This window comes from Lissotriton helveticus, chromosome 2_1 (assembly GCF_964261635.1).
Source record: "Lissotriton helveticus chromosome 2_1, aLisHel1.1, whole genome shotgun sequence".
NCBI lineage: Eukaryota > Metazoa > Chordata > Amphibia > Caudata > Salamandridae > Lissotriton > Lissotriton helveticus.
This window is the reverse complement of record NC_136059.1, coordinates 98,331,164-98,354,505: the sequence shown is the minus strand read 5'-3', so window position 1 is coordinate 98,354,505 and position 23,342 is coordinate 98,331,164. Positions and strand designations below refer to the sequence as shown.

The 23,342-nt window shown below is 46.6% G+C and overlaps 1 protein-coding gene across 5 annotated transcripts in view; it reads left to right on the top strand.

The window, feature by feature from the left end:
- ADISSP (adipose secreted signaling protein) overlaps positions 1–23,342 on the top strand; it is a 367,956-nt gene that overhangs the window by 92,610 nt on the left and 252,004 nt on the right. Inside the window, exon 1 of one of the 5 annotated variants that reach the window (XM_078674548.1) lies at positions 17,210–17,317. The exons of 3 other annotated variants lie outside the window; for them this stretch is intronic. In XM_078674548.1, the coding sequence (XP_078530674.1) occupies positions 17,305–17,317 (13 nt within the window). In that variant the 5' untranslated portion in view covers positions 17,210–17,304. Of the gene's footprint in view, positions 1–17,209; positions 17,318–23,342 lie in introns of those variants that run through there. One more of the 5 variants, XM_078674547.1, reaches the window with a different exon arrangement.

Sequence of the window (23,342 nt, the reverse complement as noted above, 5' to 3'; positions counted from 1 at the left end):
AGCCCCTATATATCCCCACAGCCAGAAAAGCCTAGGAGACGTAATGGTATAGTGCTTTTGTATCGACCTTTGTGACAAAATATTACGATAAAAATGTTGGGAAAAATATTTTTTTTCTTACTCATTTTCAATATATTTTTATTTCAATAGTTAGTTTCTTTGGGAAAACCTTGTGGGAGATACACAAATGACTCTTTGCTTAATCAAGAATTGCGTCTACTTTTCAGAAATGTATATCTTTCTGTCATCGCCCATGGATTTTGCACCAATTTTAATCACAAACTGGAACGAGGTTGAAAGCACAAAAAGGAGAAAAAATGTTTTACCGCGAATATAAACAAAAAAACAAAAGTTTTTTTCTTTTTTTCATTTAACTATGGTCCTTAAAACTGGAAAGATGATGATTTTATCACAGCTATTTTCTTTGTCCCCTCTAGGGGGATCCACAAACCCTGGGCACTTTTAGAATCCCCTTAAAGTTGGGTGAAAAGGGTTGCTAATTTGGCATGGATATTTTATGTGGAAAAATGTTATGGTGGCATAAGTGCGAAGTACCACAAATAGCCAAAAAATGGCTCCGCACAGGGAGTGGAAAAGCCTCAGCAGTTAGAGGGTTAATCAGTTGTTTCCCTTATCCGTGTACTTGTATGCATGTGCACATGTTTGTTTCAAAATATATATGCAGATGCATGTGACGTGGACATGATTTCTTGCAAAACATTGAACAGCCTACTGCATTGAAATAAGAAAGCAAAGAATCCTTGCTTTGTGTACATAGTGCCTGCATAAGATAATGAATGTCTGAAGATTCAGAGTACTTCTGGGATGTAAAATGCCGCCTTGTGTATTCGAAGGTATGCACTCCATAGGAGGCAGAAACATGCATCAAACCACCAATAGAATGAGGAGGGAGAGAGAATTGCTCGGATTAGCATTTGGCAGATTGTTGGTATACATTTATGATTGGACATTATACCCATCTCCTGCACTGTTTTGAGCCATAAGCATCCAAGATCAATCGATCTGCTAATACCATGGAATGGTTTTTTGAAACCTCCCCATGTGCTGAGATGCCTTGGTCTGGCATCACAGCAGGGGTTCTAGCCTTGTATCCCCCTTTGCAGAAATGCGCAGAGTAGGCAACAATCCGCGTCGGATTGGTAACGCGGGCATTCGGGCAATGCCCGAGGGGCCGGTGTCCGATTGCTGCTGTGGGCCTCTTTTTTTAGCAGTCTGGGGGGCTATTTGGGCGCTGTCTCTATTGTTCGAATACAGCCAGCGGCCCAGTGGGTGTCTGAGTGGCCTTTCTAGGGGCAGATGGGTGCTCATTACCTCCGTTTAGCAAGAGGTGTCACTCCCTTTGTCTCGCTGGCCGGCCCATTAATGTGTGCACATACTGAGCGGGGCAGGGGGCCTGAGTAGAAGTGGCCTCACTTATTTCACCTCTGTAAACTTAACGCATGCATTTTTTTTACCCCTCCTCCCCCTAAAGTTTTTCTTTTTATAAAATTACGCCAAAGCAGTGATTTGAGAAGTGATTATGCGAATTTGTGGGCTGATTTTTTTTTTTTTTTCTCTTTTCGGGCCCGGTCCGATTTTCAATCCCAATCCAACCCTGGCAACAATAAGTTTCTACAATGACTATACGTGTAGTGCATATTGCTCAATGTTTAATTTGGATTGAAAGCCTTTGAAGGTTGTGAAATGAGCTTGTTAGATTGGTCTTTATAAAGCGCAGGACACTCCCAGCTAACCACTCCTAAGATTCTGTATAAACCAAGGGTGGAGGTTCTGTAAACATTATTTTTATTTATGTTTTAATTTTGTCATGTTTGTAAATGAGATAAACTTTTTTATACAAACAAACACTGCCTAGTGTTTAGTCTACTTGTAAATTATGGGAAACTGAGTCCGTTTTTTTTAAGCTAGTCCTACCGAGAGGTGGAATGACAAAGTTGTGTGCTTACACTGAAAACAAGCATTAGGAATGCATTAGGGCTCGGGTTTTGTTTGAGTTTGAGACAATGGGATTGTAAATGGCAATCTGTTTTAGGCATGTGTTTTGGAGTGGAAGCATATGATGTGTGTTTGAGACATGTGTCTTGTATTGGAATGTTATCAATGGTGGCATGCTGCACGTTAACGCATTATGTTTATAAGCTGAAGTGCAGCATAGTGCGATAGGTACAATTTTAATTGGTGGATGCGTTATCAATTGGTGTGTGCAGTGATGTGTGGCATTGATGTGTGGTGGATGTGTGTGCCTGTAGGTATTGTGCAGTAATGGCTGTTGGTGTGTGTGTTTGATGGAAGCGTGTAGTGGTGGCTTGAGGTGTGTATGACTGGTGTTAGCGTTCAGTAAGAGCTGTTACTGAGTGTGGCTGTCAAGCGTAGAGAGCTGGATGGTAATGCGTGTGGTTGGTGAAAGGGTGCACTGACAGCTGTTGATCAATGTGCCAATTGAAAGAGTGCCTGGTGCACTGTCAGCTGTTGGTGTGTGTGTCTGTTTGGTGAAAGTTGCACTGACATTGTTTGTTGTGTTTGTTTTCTGTGTAGTGGTGAGTGTGTGATGGTGAGTCTGTGGGTGTGAGTGTGTGGTGGTGAGTGGTGATGAGTGTGTGGTGTTGAGAGAGTGAGGTGTGTGTGTTGTGTGTGTGTTGTGTGTGTGGTGTGTGTATGGTGTGTGTGTGTGGTATGTGTGTGTGGTGTATGTGTGTGTGGTGTTTTCTGTATACTCACACACTGCCCTTACACATTCACAAAATGCTCACCCGCACACTCCCAATGTCACCTTGCATAGTCACACACTGTTTATCTTGCACACTCATTCTGCACACTCACACAATGTGCACCCTGCGTCTTTACACACTGTCTCTGCAGTCACTCTGCACTCACTGTCACTTTACAGTCACTCTGCACTTACTGTCACTCTACAATCACTCTACACTCACTGTAACTCTTGCATTCACTCTGCTCTTACTGTTACTCTGTACTCACTGTGCACTCAGTGTCAATGTGCACTCACTTTGCATTCCCTGTCACTGTGCACTCACTTTGCACAAGGAGATCACAGGCAGCAGCGGTGCAAGCTTCTTATACTCACAAGGAGATCACAGGCAGCAGCGGTACAAGCTTCTCATACTCACAAGGAGATCACAAGGAAGCAGCGGTGCAAGCTTCTCATACTCGCAAGGAGATCACAGGCAGCAGCGGTGCAAGCTTCTTACACTCACAAGGAGATCACAGGCAGCAGCGGTGCAAGCTTCTCACACTCACAAGGAGATTACAGACAGCAGTGGTGCAAGCTTCTCACACTCACAAGAAGGACATCACAGGCAGCAGCGGTGCAAGCTTCTCACACTCACAAGGAGATCACAGGCAGCAGCTGGGCAAGCTTCTCATACTCACAAGGAGATCACAGGCAGCAGCGGTGCAAGCTTCTTACACTCACAAGGAGATCACAGGCAGCAGTGGTGCAAGATTCTTATACTCACAAGGAGATCACAGGCAGCAGCGGTACAAGCTTCTCATGCTCACAAGGAGATCACAAGGAAGCAGCGGTGCAAGCTTCTCATACTCACAAGGAGATCACCGGCAGCAGCGGTGCAAGCTTCTTACACTCACAAGAGATCACAGGCAGCAGCGGTGCAAGCTTCTCACACTCACAAGGAGATTACAGACAGCAGTGGTGCAAGCTTCTCACACTCACAAGAAGGACATCACAGGCAGCAGCGGTGCAAGCTTCTCACACTCACAAGGAGATCACAGGCAGCAGCTGGGCAAGCTTCTCATACTCACAAGGAGATCACAGGCAGCAGCGGTGCAAGCTTCTTACACTCACAAGGAGATCACAGGCAGCAGTGGTGCAAGATTCTCATACTCACGAGAAGGCGATCACGGGCAGCAGTGGTGCAAGCTTCTCACACTCACAAGGAGATTACAGACAGCAGTGGTGCAAGCTTCTCACACTCACAAGGAAATTACAGACAGCAGTGGTGCAACATTCTCACACTCACAAGAAGGACATCACAGGCAGCAGCGGTGCAAGCTTGTCACACTCACAAGGAGATCACAGGCAGCAGCGAGGCAAGCTTCTCACACTCACAAGGAGATCACAGGCAGCAGCTGTGCAAGCTTCTCATACTCACAAGGAGATCACAGGCAGCAGCGGTGCAAGCTTCTCACACTCACAAGGAGATCACAGACAGCAGCGGTGCAAGCTTCTCACACTCACAAGGAGATCACAGGCAGCAGCGGTGCAAGCTTCTCATACTCACAAGGAGATTACAGACAGCAGTGGTGCAAGCTTCTCACACTCACAAGGAGATTACGGACAGCAGTGGTGCAAGCTTCTCACACTCACAAGGAGATTATGGACAGCAGTGGTGCAAGCTTCTCACACTCGCAAGAAGGACATCACAGGCAGCAGCGGTGCAAGCTTCTCACACTCACAAGAAGGACATCACAGGCAGCAGCGGTGCAAGCTTCTCACACTCACAAGAAGGACATCACAGGCAGCAGCGGTGCAAGCTTCTTACACTCACAAGGAGACCACAGGCAGCAGAGGTGCAAGCTTCTCACACTCGCAAGAAGGACATCACAGGCAGCAGCGGTGCAAGCTTCTTACACTCACAAGGAGATCACAGGCACCAGCGGTGCAAGCTTCTCACACTCACAAGGAAATTACAGACAGCAGTGGTGCAACATTCTCACACTCACAAGAAGGACATCACAGGCAGCAGCGGTGCAAGCTTGTCACACTCACAAGGAGATCACAGGCAGCAGCGAGGCAAGCTTCTCACACTCACAAGGAGATCACAGGCAGCAGCTGTGCAAGCTTCTCATACTCACAAGGAGATCACAGGCAGCAGCGGTGCAAGCTTCTCACACTCACAAGGAGATCACAGACAGCAGCGGTGCAAGCTTCTCACACTCACAAGGAGATCACAGGCAGCAGCGGTGCAAGCTTCTCATACTCACAAGGAGATTACAGACAGCAGTGGTGCAAGCTTCTCACACTCACAAGGAGATTACGGACAGCAGTGGTGCAAGCTTCTCACACTCGCAAGAAGGACATCACAGGCAGCAGCGGTGCAAGCTTCTCACACTCACAAGAAGGACATCACAGGCAGCAGCGGTGCAAGCTTCTCACACTCACAAGAAGGACATCACAGGCAGCAGCGGTGCAAACTTCTTACACTCACAAGGAGACCACAGGCAGCAGAGGTGCAAGCTTCTCACACTCGCAAGAAGGACATCACAGGCAGCAGCGGTGCAAGCTTCTTACACTCACAAGGAGATCACAGGCACCAGCGGTGCAAGCTTCTTACACTCACAAGGAGATCACAGGCAGCAGCTGGGCAAGCTTCTCACACTCACCAGAAGAAAATCACAGGCAGCAGCGGTGCAAGCTTCTCACATTCACAAGAAGGAGATCACAGGCAGCAGCGGTGTGAGCTTCTCCTACTCACAAGAAGGAGATCACAGACAGCAGCGGTGCAAGCTTCTCATACTCACAAGGAGATCACAGGCAGCGGTGGTGCAAGCTTCTCATACTCACAAGGAGATCACAGGCAGCGGTGGTGCAAGCTTCTCACACTCACAAGGAGATTACAGACAGCAGTGGTGCAAGCTTCTCACACTCACAAGAAGGAGATCCCAGGCAGCAGTGGTGCAAGCTTCTTACACTCACAAGGAGATCACAGGCAGCAGTGGTGCAAGCTTCTTACACTCACAAGGAGATCACAGGCAGCAGTGGTGCAAGCTTCTTACACTCACAAGGAGATCACAGGGAGCAACGGTGCAAGCTTCTCACAACCACAAGAAGGAGATAACAGGCAGCAGCGGTGCAAGCTTGGAGATCACAGGCAGCAGTGATGCAAGCTTCTCACACTCAAGAAGGAGATCACAGGCAGCAGTGGTGCAAGCTTCTCATACTCACGAGAAGGAGATCACAGGCAGCAGCGGTGCAAGCTTCTCATACTCATGAGAAGGTGATCACAGGCAGCAGCGGTGCAAGCTTATCACACTCACAAGAAGATCACAGACAGGTGCAGTGCAAGCATCTCATACTCACAAGAAGGAGATCACAGACAGCAGTGGTGCAAGCTTCCCTCACACACTCACAGCAGCTACTGTGCCAAGGCAGCAGCAGCAACAGAGCATATCTATGTATATCAAAGCATGCTTTTAATATGAATTCCAGCGGTGGGGGCTGAAAGGACGAGCAGGCTGGGAGAGGCGATGTCAGAGGCTTTCTGTGAGCTCCCAGCCTGTCGTTTCCAGTGGTGGGAGCTGCAGTGAGGAGCAGGTGGGGAGAGGCAATGTCAGAGGCCTCTGCGAGCCGGCATCTGGCGAAAGGCCAACACTTAAACATGAAAGGATGCAGACGAACGCGCGCCCGCAAAACTCACGGCAGACTGGTGAACGCGCCCCGACCATCTGGATTCTATTACCGCAGCACCCTACCAGCTCTAATTGATAATTTATTGCACTCCCGTGCGCATAACCACACAGAATATGGTGGAAGTGCCGAAGCGAAAATACATATGGCCTATTGCGTGAAGGCTACTAGAAACACGGCACCGCGAGGACCAATTACCATGCAGATGGCAAAACAAACTACTGAAAAATCTTGCGCACTGAGGAATCTTTACTGCACGATTCTGAGCCCCTTAACAATACGGCTCGGGGCTCCGCCCCACTGCTGACGCAGTGGTGACGTAGGCCGAGCCCTAAAAAGTACTTCCGCTCCATGCAGGTATGACTATTTTGTTTATCCAGCTGCCTGAGCCAGCAGCAGTATGGCTGTCCAGAGAAGTCTTGCTAACAGGCATAACATATCAAGCTTACAGTGGGTCAAAACTTGACCTTTCGGGGGCACACACATGACACTGTAAAGCTGTAAAGGATCTCAGATAAGTAGATAATTAATGGTGTTTGTATTTCTCTGGCAGCAGCACAGATAAGGGGAGGGTAGTCATGATGAATGTATTGCTGTTTTCAAGTCCCAGCACTCTTACCTTGCCTTTCCCTTATTTGCTTTAGACTTCAGTGTGCAGTTGTGTGTTAGAGAGCAGTCACGGTCTGGCGTAAGAGCACCACGGTCGCCTGGCCTTATGTGACTCACAAAAAAGTGATTCCAGAGTACCTCTGAGTCAGGGGTTTGGCTCCATCCACATTTTGTATAGGATTTGATTGGGCAGGATGTATGTGTTTTCACTCTAAAGACTGCTCATACTGCACTTTTTGGCGTGTGGCAAAGCACCTGCTATGCAGCAGAACTGAATTGGTTATGGTGGCAAGCCAGTGATCATGACGCTGGGCCTGATCCGATTATTATTAAGTGTTGTGATTAAAGACAGTAGGTCCAATGTATTAATTGTGAAAAGCATATATTAAAGTCAATAGGAGTTTAAGGGTGGATTGTTGTTATTCTATATAAAAGCCTACAGATATGTTTTTACTTACATGGAATCTCGGAGATTACCATTGTAGACAAGGGTTTAGGTGTTGGCCATCCACTCTTGACAAACTGGTGTTTTCCACTGTGATGATTCTTGTTAGGCTTATTGAGATGAATTGTACATTGTTTTGCAACATTTATTTTCTACTTATTTGTAATTTTATAAATGCATGCATGATGTGCCAGTTTCTGTGCACTTCAATAGGCCTGTGTACCTTAACCCTTTCGCGGCTAGGCCCCCCACCCCACCCCTACCATGCTAAGCCTTTTTTGGGCTATTTGGGGTAGTTGTGCCAAGGCCCCTGTAACTTTTTGCCCACATAAGGTATCCACATCAAATTTGAGCCCTATTTTTCCAACACCCTGGGTATTCTGAGGGTTTATAGATTACCCTGACGGGGACCCAGAAATTGCCAAAATACAGCTAAATATATATTTTATTAAATGGGATAACTTTGCTGCAGAAGAAAGGGTCTGTTTTTCCCCCCTGCACATGGCCTCAACAAAGGGTTTGTGGTGCTGAAATCACCATCTTCTCAGCTTTCAGGGACAGGCAGACATTTGTTAGAAAACTAAAATTTTCTACACAGTTTTGGCATTTTACCTGGACATAGCCAATTTTTGCTACTTTTTGTGCTTTCAACCTCCTTCCAATTAATGGTTGAAATGAGTGTGAAACCAATAATGGATCACAGAAAGCTATACATTTCTGAAAACTAGTTATAATGCTGAATACAGCAAGGGGTCATTTGTGTAGATCCTTCAAGTTTGTTATAGAAACTAGCAGTTGAAAATAGAAAATATTGAAATTAAGTCGAAAAAAACAGCCATTGTGCCATGGCAAAAAAAAGAGGACAAAGACAGAATACAGAAAGCCATAGAAGACTACATCGCGGAAAATGATATTTCTGACAGACCCAAAATGCCTATGGGATGCCCTTAAAGCAACCATCAGGGGGACGCTAATAGAAATCAAAGCCAGGAGAGACAGAGAAGCAAAAGCGCAATTAAACCTACTAGAACAAGACATCAAAGAACTGGAAAGGAAACACATTAACTATACCTCGAACGCAGCCACACTTGTGGAACTCACAGGGAAAAAATACGAATTCAACAGAATTCTGAGCGAACGGCAGGTCTGTGGATCAGGAAATACAAACAAATCAAGCTTTGCGAGGCTAACAAAGCGGGCAAATCGCTTGCATCATACCTCAAAGAAAACAAAGTATTTCAACAATCACAGATACAAACAACGGGTCACACAGCAGGAATAAGGAAATCATACACACATTCATGGAATTCTATAAAGAACTCTACAAAAAAGATGACAATCTAGAACAGGAGGAATGCTCAGCCTATCTAGATAGACTCCATCTACCCAAGGTGATAGAAGAGGAAGCCAAGGCGTTAGGTCAGGACATAAAAACCAGCGAGATCACTTCAGCCATAAGGGCTCTAAAAGACGGCAAAGCCCCTGGACCGGACGGCTACACCGCACGCTTTTACAAAACCTTCCAAGACCAACTAAGCCCAGTGCTGAGTAAAGTCTTTAACCACTGTGGAGAAGAAGGGGCAGTCACAGAATCCATGTCACAAGCCAATATAATAGTCATACCTAAGGAAAACAAAGACCCACAATGGCCCACAAATTACCGCCCTATATCTCTCATAAACCTAGACTGCAAGCTATACGCCAAAATTCTGGCCACAAGACTAAATAAGTGCTCCCACAGCTAATCGGTAATTCACAGGTAGGCTATCTAAAAACTCGCATGTCCCACGATAACACGAGACTCCTCTGCCAAATCATAGAACACTCCTCCAAAACAGCCAACCCGACGGTAGCCATCACGTTAGACGCAGAAAAAGCCTTCGACAGGGTATCCTGGCATTTCTTGGAGAAAAGCATGCAATCGCACAACCTAGTTGAGAGCTTCATGCGTAAAGTCATGGCTCTACACAAATCCCCCAAAGCCCAGATAGCAATCAACGGAGCGACCTCAACCCCTTTTAATTGCGAAAGGGGGGGCGAGACAGGGATGTCCTTTATCTCCTCTGCTGTTCCTCCTCGCCTCGAACCCCTGATCAGGGATATCACAGACAATACCAGTATAGCGGGGTCAAATATAAACAAAACCACAGCCAACCTTGCTGCCTACGCAGACGAGCTGCTCATAATAACGGAGAAGCCCGCTCACTCTATACCTGCACTCATGCACACTCGATCTCTACCTAAAACACTCATGATACAAACTCAACAGAGACAAATCAGAATGCATGCCCCTCAATATACACATAACTAGAGAAGTATTGGGCTCCTCCGGACTAGCGTGGGAACCTAGTTCTGTCAAATACCTCGGCATCCATTTCTGTAGGACGCTAAGATTGACCCTAGAACAGAACGAGAAAACCACTCTAGAAAAGATAAAAGGCCTGCTAGACACTTGGTTGCCCAAGTTCATCACCTGGTGGGGCAGAGTAGACACTGTGAAGATGAGAATCACCCCCATAGTTAAAGATGTAGCTGGAATGCTCCCCCTGGCTTTCACAGACGATTTCCACAAAAAAATCGACCAGATGCTAAACAAGTTCATATGGTGTGATAAAAATCCCAGAGTCAGCCTCCAGAAACTCAGACTAGGTAAGAAGCTAGGGGGCCTTAACGTGGCGGACCTGAGAACCTTCCGGACAGCCTTCATAGCCAGACAAGGAATGCACTGGGTTCTGCCTAAGCAGCCCTACACACCAACCTGGCTCTCTATAGAGAAAGCCATTTTAAACAATGCGGACCCCCTAACTCTCCTCCCAGCCAACAAGCAAGCGTACAAGAGCAACCCGATCTTCAAGATCACTAGGCAGGCGCTGCTCAAAGAAGATAGAAAGGTCGAAGTCAGCATCAGAAACTCACCCTGGGAATCACTTTGGGATAACCCAAAGATTAAATACACAGGAAAGACCCTCGATATACACACATGGAGAAAAGTAGGTCTCTCATACCCAGCTCAGCTAGAGGAGGAAGGATCGCCCAAAACCTTCAACAGTCTGAGAAATAGACACGACCTCCCCGAAGTAGAACTTTACAACTTCTTAGCCATCAATACAGCTCTAACGAAATCTAAACTAACCAAACACAAGCCCTCAATCTTCAGGTACATGGAGAACATAAACAAGACAGGTCACCAGGTCTCGCACTTATACAAGCTACTCCGCCCAGGTACCTCCAAACTAAACACAAAGAACAACACCTACTGGGTAACCCATCTGGGCTCCAATCTCACAGAACAAGAACTACAAATGTTCTGGGAGGCCCCATCAAGAAACAAACTAAATTCTGGCTTTTACACCCAGCATTCTGGACACCGGCTTGCCTAGCATGATTAGGCCTTAAGGACAACGACAGCTGCTGGAACTGGGGGGCTGTAGGAGGAGACCTCGCACACCTCATCTTCCAATGTAGTAAGGTTAGCAAATTCTGGGAGAAGGTGCTGGGCTTCATCAGCGAAGCCCTAGGATGCACTCTACAACGCTCATTTGCCACAACTACCACCGCTCATATCACAACCGATCTAGCCACACAGCATGACCGGTACCTACTAGACTTCCTCCTGACGACAGCAGTCAAAATAGTACTGGCCAAGTGGAAAGACACCACCAAAGCCACATTCAAGGGATGGCTGAATTGGGTCACATTCTTAAGAGGGGCAGACATCATTGCACTAAGACAAACACCATGGAAAAATCCCGACTGTGTAATGTGGTCAACACTAGACAAATACCTCAGCTCTTACAAACCTCCATAAATCAACCATACACCCCTGACCAACAACCCAGCGCAGGGAGTGTAATCGAACACTAAACAGCTGCCAAAACATCTATGTTTTGTCTTTAAGACGTAGCACACGTACACACACAATTACCTATATGTTCAATGTTAAATGTTTTTTAAGGCCGATTAAAGAAATGTTGGGCAGACACAAATGTTAACCATGTATCCCTATTGGCTCGCCCGTATAACTGCCTATCCGTTATGTGTTGCACCGTTTTTTATATTTTTGTAATGTGAAAATACCAATAAAAAATATTTTTTTTAAAACCATTATAAATAAAGTTAGTACAGAGAAGTAAAGGGAACTTATCTGCTTGTGAGCCGCATTTAAAAGAGGCAGTCTGTTTGTGGCACATGCCTTTAATACCTTATGTTTATTCCATTTTAGAATTGTTTTATTATGATGTAGCGCGGCTGCTTGTGACTTCATTAAAAAGATAATGCATAATGTAGCCTCCGGTCTTGTAATGAAATCCCTGTGCACCCCAAAGCATGTAGTACATTGAAGTTTAATAAACAGGATTACATTATCGCTGCAGTGGGGGTGGTGCAGTAAAAAGTCGCTGGCTGTAGGTCGGTACAGAGAGGTGGACGGACCCAGCGTGTGCGAAAGTGTGGGTCCTAGAGGACCCAACTGAAATGACCTGCCAAACAGTTGAAAACAAAGGGCTGGTCATTGGGGAAGAAACTGGGGGCTGAGGCACGGAAAGTGTGAAGTAGGAGTGCAGGTTTTCTATTGATGGGGAGAAAGGTGTTTGCAATATATATTCTAAAGAAGTAGGTGAACAGTGGGCTCTTTGCCAGGGCCCCACCAAAAGGTCGCAGAGCGTGGGGTATAACAGGAATTGTCCTTCGATGAGGCCGAACTGGTCTTTTAGGGGTGCGAAGAGGAAAGGCTGTCCTTTTTTTAAAAAGTCCCCTACTGTTTTCTGGCTGGCCTGGATCCAAGGGTGGAATCTGTGGCTAGTGGTGCAACTATTGCAGGTCCGCAGGCCCAGATGAGGGAAGAGGGATGGCTGGTGTGTAGGGAATCGCTGAGTGGGTGAGCTGCAATGCTCTTCCGAGACACACGAGGGCCGCATGAATTAAGAGCGGGGATTCTGGCTGAGGTTGTGGCCTGGGGAGCATCTGCTTTAGGAGTAATGACTGAGACAATAAGAGGTCGGGGTGCTGGACAGGGTGTAGGTTAACCATGCTCATATTCTGCAAATAGTGGCCCGTCAGGCAGTGTGAAGACCTTTGCAGTTGGGCTTATTAGAAGTAATATTTGGAAATTGGAGCCTGAGGCCTTCCTGATCAGAAGGGAGTTGAGATTTTGCGAGGGTCACTTGTCTGGGCAAGTTGTGCCATTTAAGGTCTCCTGTAGGGCATATAGGCCCCCAAAACACAGCATGGGGGAGGGTAACCCAGAGGTTATCAAAATAGCATAGAAGGCTGGGAAGCATCGCCATCTTTGAGATGGCTATCCTTTCAATCGCAGACAATGGGAGCGACCTCCAGAACATCACCTGAGAGCGGAGGGCCGACACGGCCACAGACAAATTAGCATCCTGCAAGTCTGGAGTCATGTACAATATTCGTATATCTGAAGGAGGTGGGTTCCCACCGTACCGTACAGACCTTCCTCCGGTCAGAGCGCACCTGTTGAGCATCCCGGGTTATGGGGATCATGCAGGATTTGTGCAGCTGACCAATCGGCCCTGTGAATTGCTTAACTCGGTTAGTACCTGAACGATTGGGGAGTTCTCAGCTGAGACATCTTTACGGTAAAATAGGACCTCATCGGAGTAAAGCGAATTGGTGAGTGAGGTGACCACAAGAGGTATAATCAGTCCCTGCCATTCAGCAGAGATAGGGCTGACAGGGGTTCATTCACCAATGAGAAAAGGAGTCTTGTGCCCCTACCAAAACGGATGCAGTCAGAGAATTGCTTCCCGTAGCGTAAACTGATTGTTGGATTTGTGTAGTATAGGCGGATAAAGTGGATGAGGTGAGGGCCAGTGCTGAGTCGTGCTTGTACGCTAACAAGAAAATCCCAGTGAAGTGTATTGAAGGCCTTGTGCAGGTCCAGAACTAGGGCATCCGCTCTAGACTAAGCTCTTTGTGTGTTCCTCATGACTCTTTTGAGGCAACTGAGACTAAGGAATGTATTACTACAGAGGAACTCATTTTGGTCTGTGTGAATGAGGCACAGGAGTGTTTGTTGGACTCAGCTAGGATCTTGCCACGGATTCTGTAGTTCATATATAGGATGGCTATTGGCTTGCATGAAGCAAGATTCATCGGGTCTGTCCTAAGTTTTGGCAGAGACCACCAAAGACTCTTCTCGAAGTGTATTTGTAAAGGATCCGCCTTCTGCAACAGTCTCATAAAGTTGTCAATTTGGGGATCAGTATGCCAGCGAATGTCTTGCAGAATTCTGCCAGGAGGCCGACCATCCTAGGAGTCTTCCCGATTGATTGCCAGTCCAGTATGGCTGCACCAAGGTATTGGTCTGTGATGGGGTTAACTAGCTACTCTCGTTCCTCCTGGGAAAGGTGGGGGGGGGGTATCTGCCAAGTAAGTGTGAACCGCCGACTCAAGGGGCTTGGCTTGGGGAGCGTAAAGTGTTGAGTAGTAGGCAATGAAGGTGTTGGTGATCTCTATTTAGATGTGGAGTTGGGTGGCTGTGGGGCTCCAGACCGAGACTATCGGTAGGAGTAGAGTTTCTGTTGTATATTCTTACTTGGTTCAATATGGCTACTTGGTGTCTGTAGTCCTTTCTTAGTGTTCCTACCTTCTCTATCTCCCATAGTATCTATGTGTGTTCTATCTGGTGTGTTGAGGATTCCAGCCTTGGCAGTTGGTCTGGTCAGCTGTGAGGTTTTACTGCTCTGCTGTCTTATCTTGTCTAACTTAATAAATATACCTTAATAACCTGAAGACGTGTCCTGCTGCCTACCTAACCTATTTACAACAGTTTCATTGTTGACCAACCATGCCAGGAGGCGACCATATTTGTTGCCATCCATTCCTAGGCATCCAAGGGGTCAATAAAGAAGTGGGTTTTGTTGGTCAGAAATAATCCTTAACTTTGCTGGGAAAAGGATGCATACTTGATCCCCGTCTCACGCAATTGGTGTTTGACTCCAAGGAAAGATGCATGTTGTCTTTGAACTACCATAGTGTAGTCCACAAAGATGAGAATCCTTTGATTGCCTCTCAGAAGGGGGTCTGACTGTCTTTCCTTTTTGAGGATTGCGTCTTGGTCCTTAAAATGAAGTATTTTTGCTACTATCTGACGAGGGGGGCACCCTGCCGACTCGCAATGGGCCCTTTGTATAGAGAAGAAAGGGGTGCGGTCCTGAGGGGTCTGCAGATCCTTCAACCAGGTCTCTAATTAGTTCATGTCTCCATGTTGGGGCCTTCACCGCCCGTCTGCAGGCCCACGATTCTGATGTTGCTGCTCCAGGCTTGGCCCTCAGCATGATCCTCAAGAAAGTGTACTTGTTGCATAAGATCATTGATCTGCTTTTGTAGCTTGGATGTGGCCTGTAGTTTTATTATCATTTTTCGTGTTGGTTGCCCCTATGAGCGAGCTTGCGCTGGTAGTCTCTCAGGAGGTTGATGTCTTCTACTTTGGAGCATCCAGGGTTTGCCTGGAAACTAATCACCTGAACGATGGCATCCAATTTATATGGGCACTCCCTGGAGGGGGCACGTCTGTGGAGAGTTCCCCTTTGTCCATGTGCAGGGAGCGGGGTCTGAGGTGTCCCATGGGAAGGCCAGGCATGTTTTCTCTTGCTACCCCTCCAGTAGGCTGTGGAGTCAGGGCAGCAAGGACACACCAATTGTCTTTCCCGAGGAGGGGGTCACCCATCCTGTTGCAGAAGAGGCCAGGCTGGACTGCAAAGACAGTGGTTTGTTTGACAATCAAAAGACGAAGGAGTTAAGGCTGTGGCCGACCACCCACGAATATATGATTATACCACGATTTCAATTACCACGCATGGCTTTACCACGCGAATTTTACATCGCAAGTGGCTTTACCACGCTGGTATTTACAACGTAGGATTTTACTACGCCTAGAAACGTCTTACCTGCACGTCTTTCTCTACGAGCCCTTACTTCCATCCTCCATTGAAACAAGCGTCAAAACACGTATACCAAAATAAAAAAAGGACTGTTTTTTTGACGTACACGGCACGTCTTTGGGGGAGGCTCTTTCCTTTTTCTTTTAAAATTATGTTCGTTTTTTTTTTTAAAGTAAACTGCTTGTTATTTTTTGGGGGGGAGACCCCCCCCAGCCCCCCTCTGCCCCCCGCTTGTTATTTTTTGGGGGGGAGACCCCCCCCAGCCCCCCTCTGCCCCCCAAGCCCACGCAGAACGACTCGAAGGAATACCACATCTCCCCCCCAGCCCGTGGTAAAGACGTCGTGGAAGGCACCCTGCGTGGAAGGCACCCTGCGTGGTAAGTGTCACGTGGTAAATGTTAGTAGTGGTAATGCCTTCGTGGTAAATGATGTTTCCCACCACCCACACCTCTTGCCGCCCGGTGCGCTGCACTGAGTCCACCAGGGGCTTCCAGTCGGCAGCAGCGCTCCAGCAGCTGATGGGGTGAGTGCTCCTCGAACCCTTGATGGTCCCAGCTCCTGTGCAGGGCCTGAATGAGAACGTAGTCCCGCTGGGGGAGCTTGGCTGTAGTCCGGGCGGCTGCACGTCATAAGCCCGTGTTGTGGAGGGCTGTCATGACAGAGCAGGAGAGAGGCGGTCTGTGGTCAGGGTTGTCCCGCTCTGAGGCGCTGTGGTGTGCCGCTGGGTACTAAGGTGCCTCCCCAATGTATCCAGGTGTAGGGGTCCGCCTGATGTTGGTGGAATCCGTTGGATTAGAGAGTCGGGAGCTCTCGATTCAGGCGTCTGCCATGTTGGCTTCTCAAGTCACGCCTCCACTAATTTCTCCTTGTAAATAATATCAATACAGTGATTGGCTGACATTCTAATAGCCATTTAACAAATCTCAATCAAATGTAGGCAAAGGTGCAAAATCTGCTAATAAATTCCAACATCTGTGCGAGGTTTACACAAAAAATAGTAAACTTTCAGCCTGATTCATCAAGGTACCGTTTTGCGAGTCTCTAATAGAGATTCATAAGGAATCGCTATTAGAGACTCGCAAAACGGTATTCATGTAGGAATTGCTAAATAAATAGCGATTCCTACACATTCCTTATTTGCGAGTAGCAAATTGCTACTTGCAAATAAGGAATAACTCCCCATTCATTCCTATGGGCCAAAAGGCCCATAGGAATGAATGGGGAGTATTCCTTATTTGCGAGTAGCAATTTGCTACTCGCAAATAAGATAGCGATTTAAAGGGTGCCAGGGGTGTCCAAAGGACACCCTGTAGCACCCCTTAAATGCAAATTGGAACAGGTGTTGCGCACACACATGTCCAAAGGACATGTGTGTGTGCAACATGCAACTTAGAAAAATGCTTTTAAAAGCATTTTTCTAAGTTTTTGCTATTTACCGAGAGGTCTGACCTCTCGGTAAATAGCGGCCCGAAATTGCGAATTAGCAATTTAAAATTGGTTGATGAATTGCATTTAAGGAATCTCTAAAAGAGATTCCTTAAATGCAATTCCTCGCACAATAGCGAATTCTGTAATAGCGATTATTGCATTTGGGATGATGAATCCCAAATGCAATAATTGCGCTCGCAAAGGGCCAGATTCTCAGAATCTGGCACTTTGCGAGCCGATTTTCGTTTCATGAATCAGGCTGTTTGTGATCTATCCCCCCACAATCTTCACAATAAGAATCTGCACTACTGATTTAAATTGTCCCTAGTTATGTTTGCTACAAATGTAGCTATTTAAAGATTGCGCATTGAGCAAACCAAACTTTGTTTTCAATCCTTGCTGTAATTTCTTTTTTCAGTTTCCTTTCTCCTGTTTATTATTTGAAATATGAGAAAAAATCTGCATGAGACAAAAAAAATTGTTTAAATCATCATTTCTTCGAGTTCGTTTTGATGTCTACAGAAGGTTTGTGCTTAATTTTATTTTTGGAAGTTCTATATTGATTAGACCTCAAAGGTTCTTCGTTTCAGTGGTTCGCAAAGAACAGGTTTCTTTGGAGAGCATATGTTTAAGAACATGAGAAAAAATATTTTAGCACGGATTATCGAGAGAGAGAGAGAGAGAGAGAGAGAGGCAGGCAGCAAGGCAAAAAAACTAGGTAACTATAGGAACTCAGATTTGGACCAAATGTTAGTGGGTGGGGAAAAGCTGGTTAAAAAGTAGATCTGTGGTATGTGGAAATAGGGAGTCAAAATGGGGCGGAATGCGTTCCTTGGGCGGGATATTCCTGGTTCTGGCACCCTGCTCATGAATTGAATGAATGGAAGGAATGCTTTGGGCTCTAGCAAAGGGTGTGGAACTTTTCGGCCAATCTCATTTAACAAACTTCTTCCCAAAAACAAGAAAATCCATGCAGACATTTTAACAACGCATTCAGGCTGTAAAATGAAATAGTGATCTTTACAGAAAAAGAAACTTTGGTCAAAAATAAATAAATTAATAAAATACAGAATTATCCCCGAATTGTTCAATTATATTCAGAGTTTTAACTATGAGCTGTTATTTCATGTATAAACTGGACAGACTCCCTGTCTGAGTCGAATTAAATATTCAGTTCAGTAACAACTTTATTTGCTTTGAAGAAAACAAATCATAACAGTAGCTTACAATTCATACTCCGCTATTCATAAGAAACAAACAAATAAAGAGGCAGTAAATACAGGCATCACTAGAAGCCACAATATAATAAGACTTATCGGCATAAAGTAACACGTCACATATGAACACAAACAGAAACCCTCACTTATCTTGCGAAAACAAAATCTTATACATACATTTTTAAAACTCCTGATAAAAACTCAGACACATAAAAACTGAAAGTATAACAGAGGGGGATATCGCCTGTGTAAAACTCATGGACAGCAGGAGGAGCCTAATGAATTTGTGCCGACGCATCTTAAGTTTTGCACAGATATGTAGGAAGAAATGTTGTCACACTCACACAAACGGGGATTCAACTTCTTACCCCAGCAGCAAATAGGGTACAGCCCCTTATAGAACATGCCCAGACTAAAATACGTCAACAATAGTCGGGGATGGCTTTAGCCAAGCAATATCTTCTTTAACTATTCTATCCGAATCCTAGAAAAGTTCTGGTCTACCGAGCTCTTTCAAATTCTTTATAATGTAGTGTAGCCAGGGGTTGTGCAGCAGGTTATCCAGACCCAGAAAGTCCTGCATAATTAACTTAATTAACTTCAGCTCCTCCTTCAGCAAAATATGTAATCAAAGCATAAGGGCTCAGAGTTGTATCTAGTCTGTGATGTAGCCCAGACCAAGTTCTGCATGGGCAAACTCCGAGGAAACCATAATGTGGGACTCCCAGAAGACCCCTCAGAAACATGTTTTCCACTATCTGGATCTGTTCAATTGGCAACAAACATCATAGCCAAAGCTGGCTTCTGGTACATATGTGGCCCTGAAGACTTCTAGCAGAATCTTGATTGGCTTTTGGCCTAGTTGTCGAGAAAATTCCCCAATGCCCTCAGTGGCTCTGATGAAGCATATTGCATTGTTCTTGACCAGTGGCTTCCAGCTACAGCTTGAGTCGAGTAGAATGCCCAGGTAAGAAAACTTTTTCAGCCTACTTAATTGATGATAATACAACAAATGTTTTCGTCAGGAGGAGGTGCCATCGCAGGAGGCAAGATACTCCTTTTGCCCCCTACTTGGTTTATTATGTACTTGTGATGCACGCAGTGGTGATCCCATTTTGCGTTTCATCCTCACCCATTGCAATCTGAATTGGCGGTTCAATAATGCTCTGATCTTGACGGCATACCTCACTGGCCAACAAATCTGCCCTCCTGCGAGGTAGATAAGTCTGAGGGACCCCTGAAACGTGCTTTTCCACCGCAATGGGCCTAGGAGATTTCTGCATGTGCCTCCTTTGTTGAATAGAGTCCAAGCGTGTGAGAGACAACTGGCCTTCCACGCTCGATATTTCTTCCGATGAAACCCAGCAGCATTGTTCAGAAAGGACAAGATTGTATTAATAGTCCTTGGTCGTTTATCAGCCGCATTCAGGGACTCCACTTTCCTCTTCCCCATAGCGTTGACAAAAGCGAGGTCCAGGAAAAAGCCCGAGTAGGGGGCTCAAGCAAGTCAAGTCGCACAACAGAAAAAAAAGCGCTATTCACAATAACAGCAGAACACCCCAGCTTCAAAAGCTCAGCCCAGCCTCCTCCGTATAAACCCAACCTAGGCCCGGGCGTGACCCGCACATGTCCCATGCTGTGGGAAGGTTCAAAGCGGTACAAAAGGGGGTGTGATGGATGGAGCATCTGAACCGCCCCCTTTTGTACCGCTTTGTTCGCCATAAGTTGGCAGGGTATGCTCAGACGTGAGTCCCTTGCTCTCTTTGCCACTGGATTTAAGCAAGCCTGGCTGAAGACAGCTGAAATGCCAGAAACCGGTACTAGGAAGCTTGTTTCCGGCCCAAGGAAGGTATGGCTTGGCAGTTCGGGCTGGACTGTTCCCATGGGTCAGACTGATTTGCATATGGCCATGTCTGAACTGGGGTGGCAGAGTGGGCTAAAGAACGGTGATGGATTAAACCCAGATCTGTTGACTGGGTGTGAGTGTTTGATTGGCTCAGATGCTCCGTCCAGCACACCCCCTTTTGTACCACTGTGGGAAGGTTCAAAGCGCTATAAGCGCGATGGCAGGACTCCTCCCACAACCACAGGTGCGGGCAGTTTGTGCCTCCTGGCACGATGTGATATGGGCCATAAAGTCCCTGTTGTCCGCTGCCTCCCAACAAACAAAGCACCTGGCAGGAATTAAATATTGAAATGGCAATGTTTTGCATCTGTAAAGGTCAGCATTGTAAAGAACAATAATACATTCAAAAAGTAATTAAGCTTACTTGAAAGCTCAAGGACAGAGAAAGACCTAGAACAGGAAATATATGGTTGACATTATGCTTTGCATATCTATAGAATAGCTACAGATGCATGAGCTTGCGTTTTTTCAATGCAACAAAAAAGGAATTTGAGGAGGTGGGTGACGATAAGCATTAACTCCACAACCATGTAATCATATAATATGAAGCGTTGCTATGACTCTTCCTCCATGCTCTACCGCCTGTGCTCACGCTTCTACAATTTCACTCCTCGATTCAGGTTATCTTTCAGCTTTGCAGTCAGTGCATTGATTATATTTGGGCATCAATTCTGACAAGGTCATTAGGGATGGGTGTCAGAATTTAGACTGATACATTTTTAGGGTCCCTTCTGTTGAGACCTTGATGTTGACTAATATCAGTGTTAGCATGCCGCTTGGAGATGTGGTGTTTGGGACGATGATTGCGCAGATAAGGGTTACCTGAGCTCTTTATTTGAGGGATTTAACCCTACTCCACTCTAAATATATTTGTAACCTTCTGGAACGGGAGTAAAGCCAACCAATGTACGATATGTATGTCAAAAGAGAGGCTTGGCTTGGCCTGTATGGAGCAGCAGGTTCAGCCAGTCTGTACCACTTGTAGAAGACTGGCTGGACCTGCTGGGCCATGCCTATTGTCAGCAGACTGGCTAGGTCTGTTGGTCCAAACTGCTTGCCACCCAACTGGCTGGGCCTGCTGGTCCTTACTGTACTGCTTGCGGCAAACTGGCTGGGTCTGCAGGTCCATTTTGCTTGTCTGCATACTGGCATGGCCTGCTGGTCCACATTGCTCGTCACCAAATTGGCTGGGCCTGCTGGTCCATACTGCATGTCAGCAGGCTCGCTTTGTCTGCAGGTATGTTTTGCTTTGTTAAATGCTGGCTGGGCCTGCTGCCCTTTATTGCTTGTCTGTATTTTGCAGGGCTGCTGGTTGGTATTGCTTTTCCCGTATTTTGCAGGGCTGCTGGTTCGTATTGCTTGTCTGTATTTTGCATGGCTGCTGGTTCGTATTGCTTGTCCTCATACGGACAGGGCTGCTGGTTCGTATCGCTTGTCCTCAAACGGACAGGGCTGCTGGTTCGTATTACTTGTCCGTATTTTGCAGGGCTGCTGGTTCGTATTGCTTGTCCGTATTTTGCAGGGCTGCTGGTTTGTATTGCTTGTCTGTATTTTGCAGGGCTGCTGGTTCGTATTGCTTGTCTGTATTTTGCAGGGCTGCTGGTTCGTATTGCTTGTCTATATTTTGCAGGGCTGCTGGTTCGTATTGCTTGTCCTCATACGGACAGGGCTGCTGGTTCGTATTGCTTGTCCTCAAACGGACAGGGCTGCTGGTTCGTATTGCTTGTCCTTATTTTGCAGGGCTGCTCTTTCGTATTGCTTGTCTGTATTTTGCAGGGCTGCTAGTTCGTATTGCTTGTCCGTATTTTGCAGGGCTGCTGGTTCGTATTGCATGTCTGTATTTTGCAGGGCTGCTGGTTCGTATTGCTTGTCCTTATTTTGCAGGGCTGCTGGTTCGTATTGCTTGTCTGTATTTTGCAGGGCTGCTAGTTCGTATTGCTTGTCCGTATTTTGCAGGGCTGCTGGTTCGTATTGCATGTCTGTATTTTGCAGGGCTGCTGGTTCGTATTGCTTGTCTGTATTTTGCAGGGCTGCTGGTTCGTATTGCTTGTCTGTATTTTGCAGGGCTGCTGGTTCGTATTGCTTGTCCTCATACGGACAGAGCTGCTGATTCGTATTGCTTGTCTGTATTTTGCAGGGCTGCTGGTTCGTATTGCTTGTCCGTATTTTGCAGGGCTGCTGGTTCGTATTGCTTGTCCGTATTTTTGCAGGGCTGCTGGTTCGTATTGCTTGTCCGTATTTTGCAGGGCTGCTGGTTCGTATTACTTGTCTGTATTTTGCAGGGCTGCTGGTTCGTATTGCTTGTCTGTATTTTGCAGGGCTGCTGGTTCGTATTGCTTGTCCTCATACGGACAGGGCTGCTGGTTCGTATTGCTTGTCCTCAAACGGACAGGGCTGCTGGTTCGTATTGCTTGTCCGCATACTGGCAGGACTGCTTGTTCGCATTGCTTTTCCGCATACTGGCAGGGCTGCTGGTTCGTATTGCTTGTCTCTATTTTCCAGGGCTGATGGTTCGTATTGCTTGTCTGTATTTTGCAGGGCTGCTGGTTCGTATTGCTTGTCCTCATACGGACAGGGCTGCTGGTTCGTATTGCTTGTCCGTATTTTGCAGGGCTGCTGGTTCGTATTGCTTGTCCGTATTTTGCAGGGCTGCTGGTTCGTATTGCTTGTCCGTATTTTGCAGGGCTGCTGGTTCGTATTGCTTGTCCGTATTTTGCAGGGCTGCTGGTTCGTATTGCTTGTCCGTATTTTGCAGGGCTGCTGGTTCGTATTGCTTGTCTGTATTTTGCAGGGCTGCTAGTTCGTATTGCTTGTCCGTATTTTGCAGGGCTGCTGGTTCGTATTGCTTATCTGTATTTTGCAGGGCTGCTGGTTCGTATTGCTTGTCTGTATTTTGCAGGGCTGCTGGTTCGTATTGCTTGTGCTCATACGGACAGGGCTGCTTGTTCGTATTGCTTGTCCTCAAACGGACAGGGCTGCTGGTTCGTATTGCTTGTCCGTATTTTGCAGGGCTGCTGGTTCGTATTACTTGTCTGTATTTTGCAGGGCTGCTGGTTCGTATTGCTTGTCCTCATACGGACAGGGCTGCTGGTTCGTATTGCTTGTCCTCATACGGACAGGGCTGCTGGTTCGTATTGCTTGTCCTCAAACGGACAGGGCTGCTGGTTCGTATTGCTTGTCCGCATACTGGCAGGACTGCTTGTTCGCATTGCTTTTCCGCATACTGGCAGGGCCGCTTGATCGTATTGCTTGTCCGCATACTGGCAGGGATGCTTGTTCGTATTGCTTGTCCGCATACTGGCAGGGCTGCTGGTACGTATTGCTTGTCCGCATAGTGACAGGGCTGCTTGTTCGTATTGCTTGTCCGCATACTGGCAGGGCTGCTGGCACGTATTGCTTGTCCCATGTGGACAGGGCTGCTGGTTCG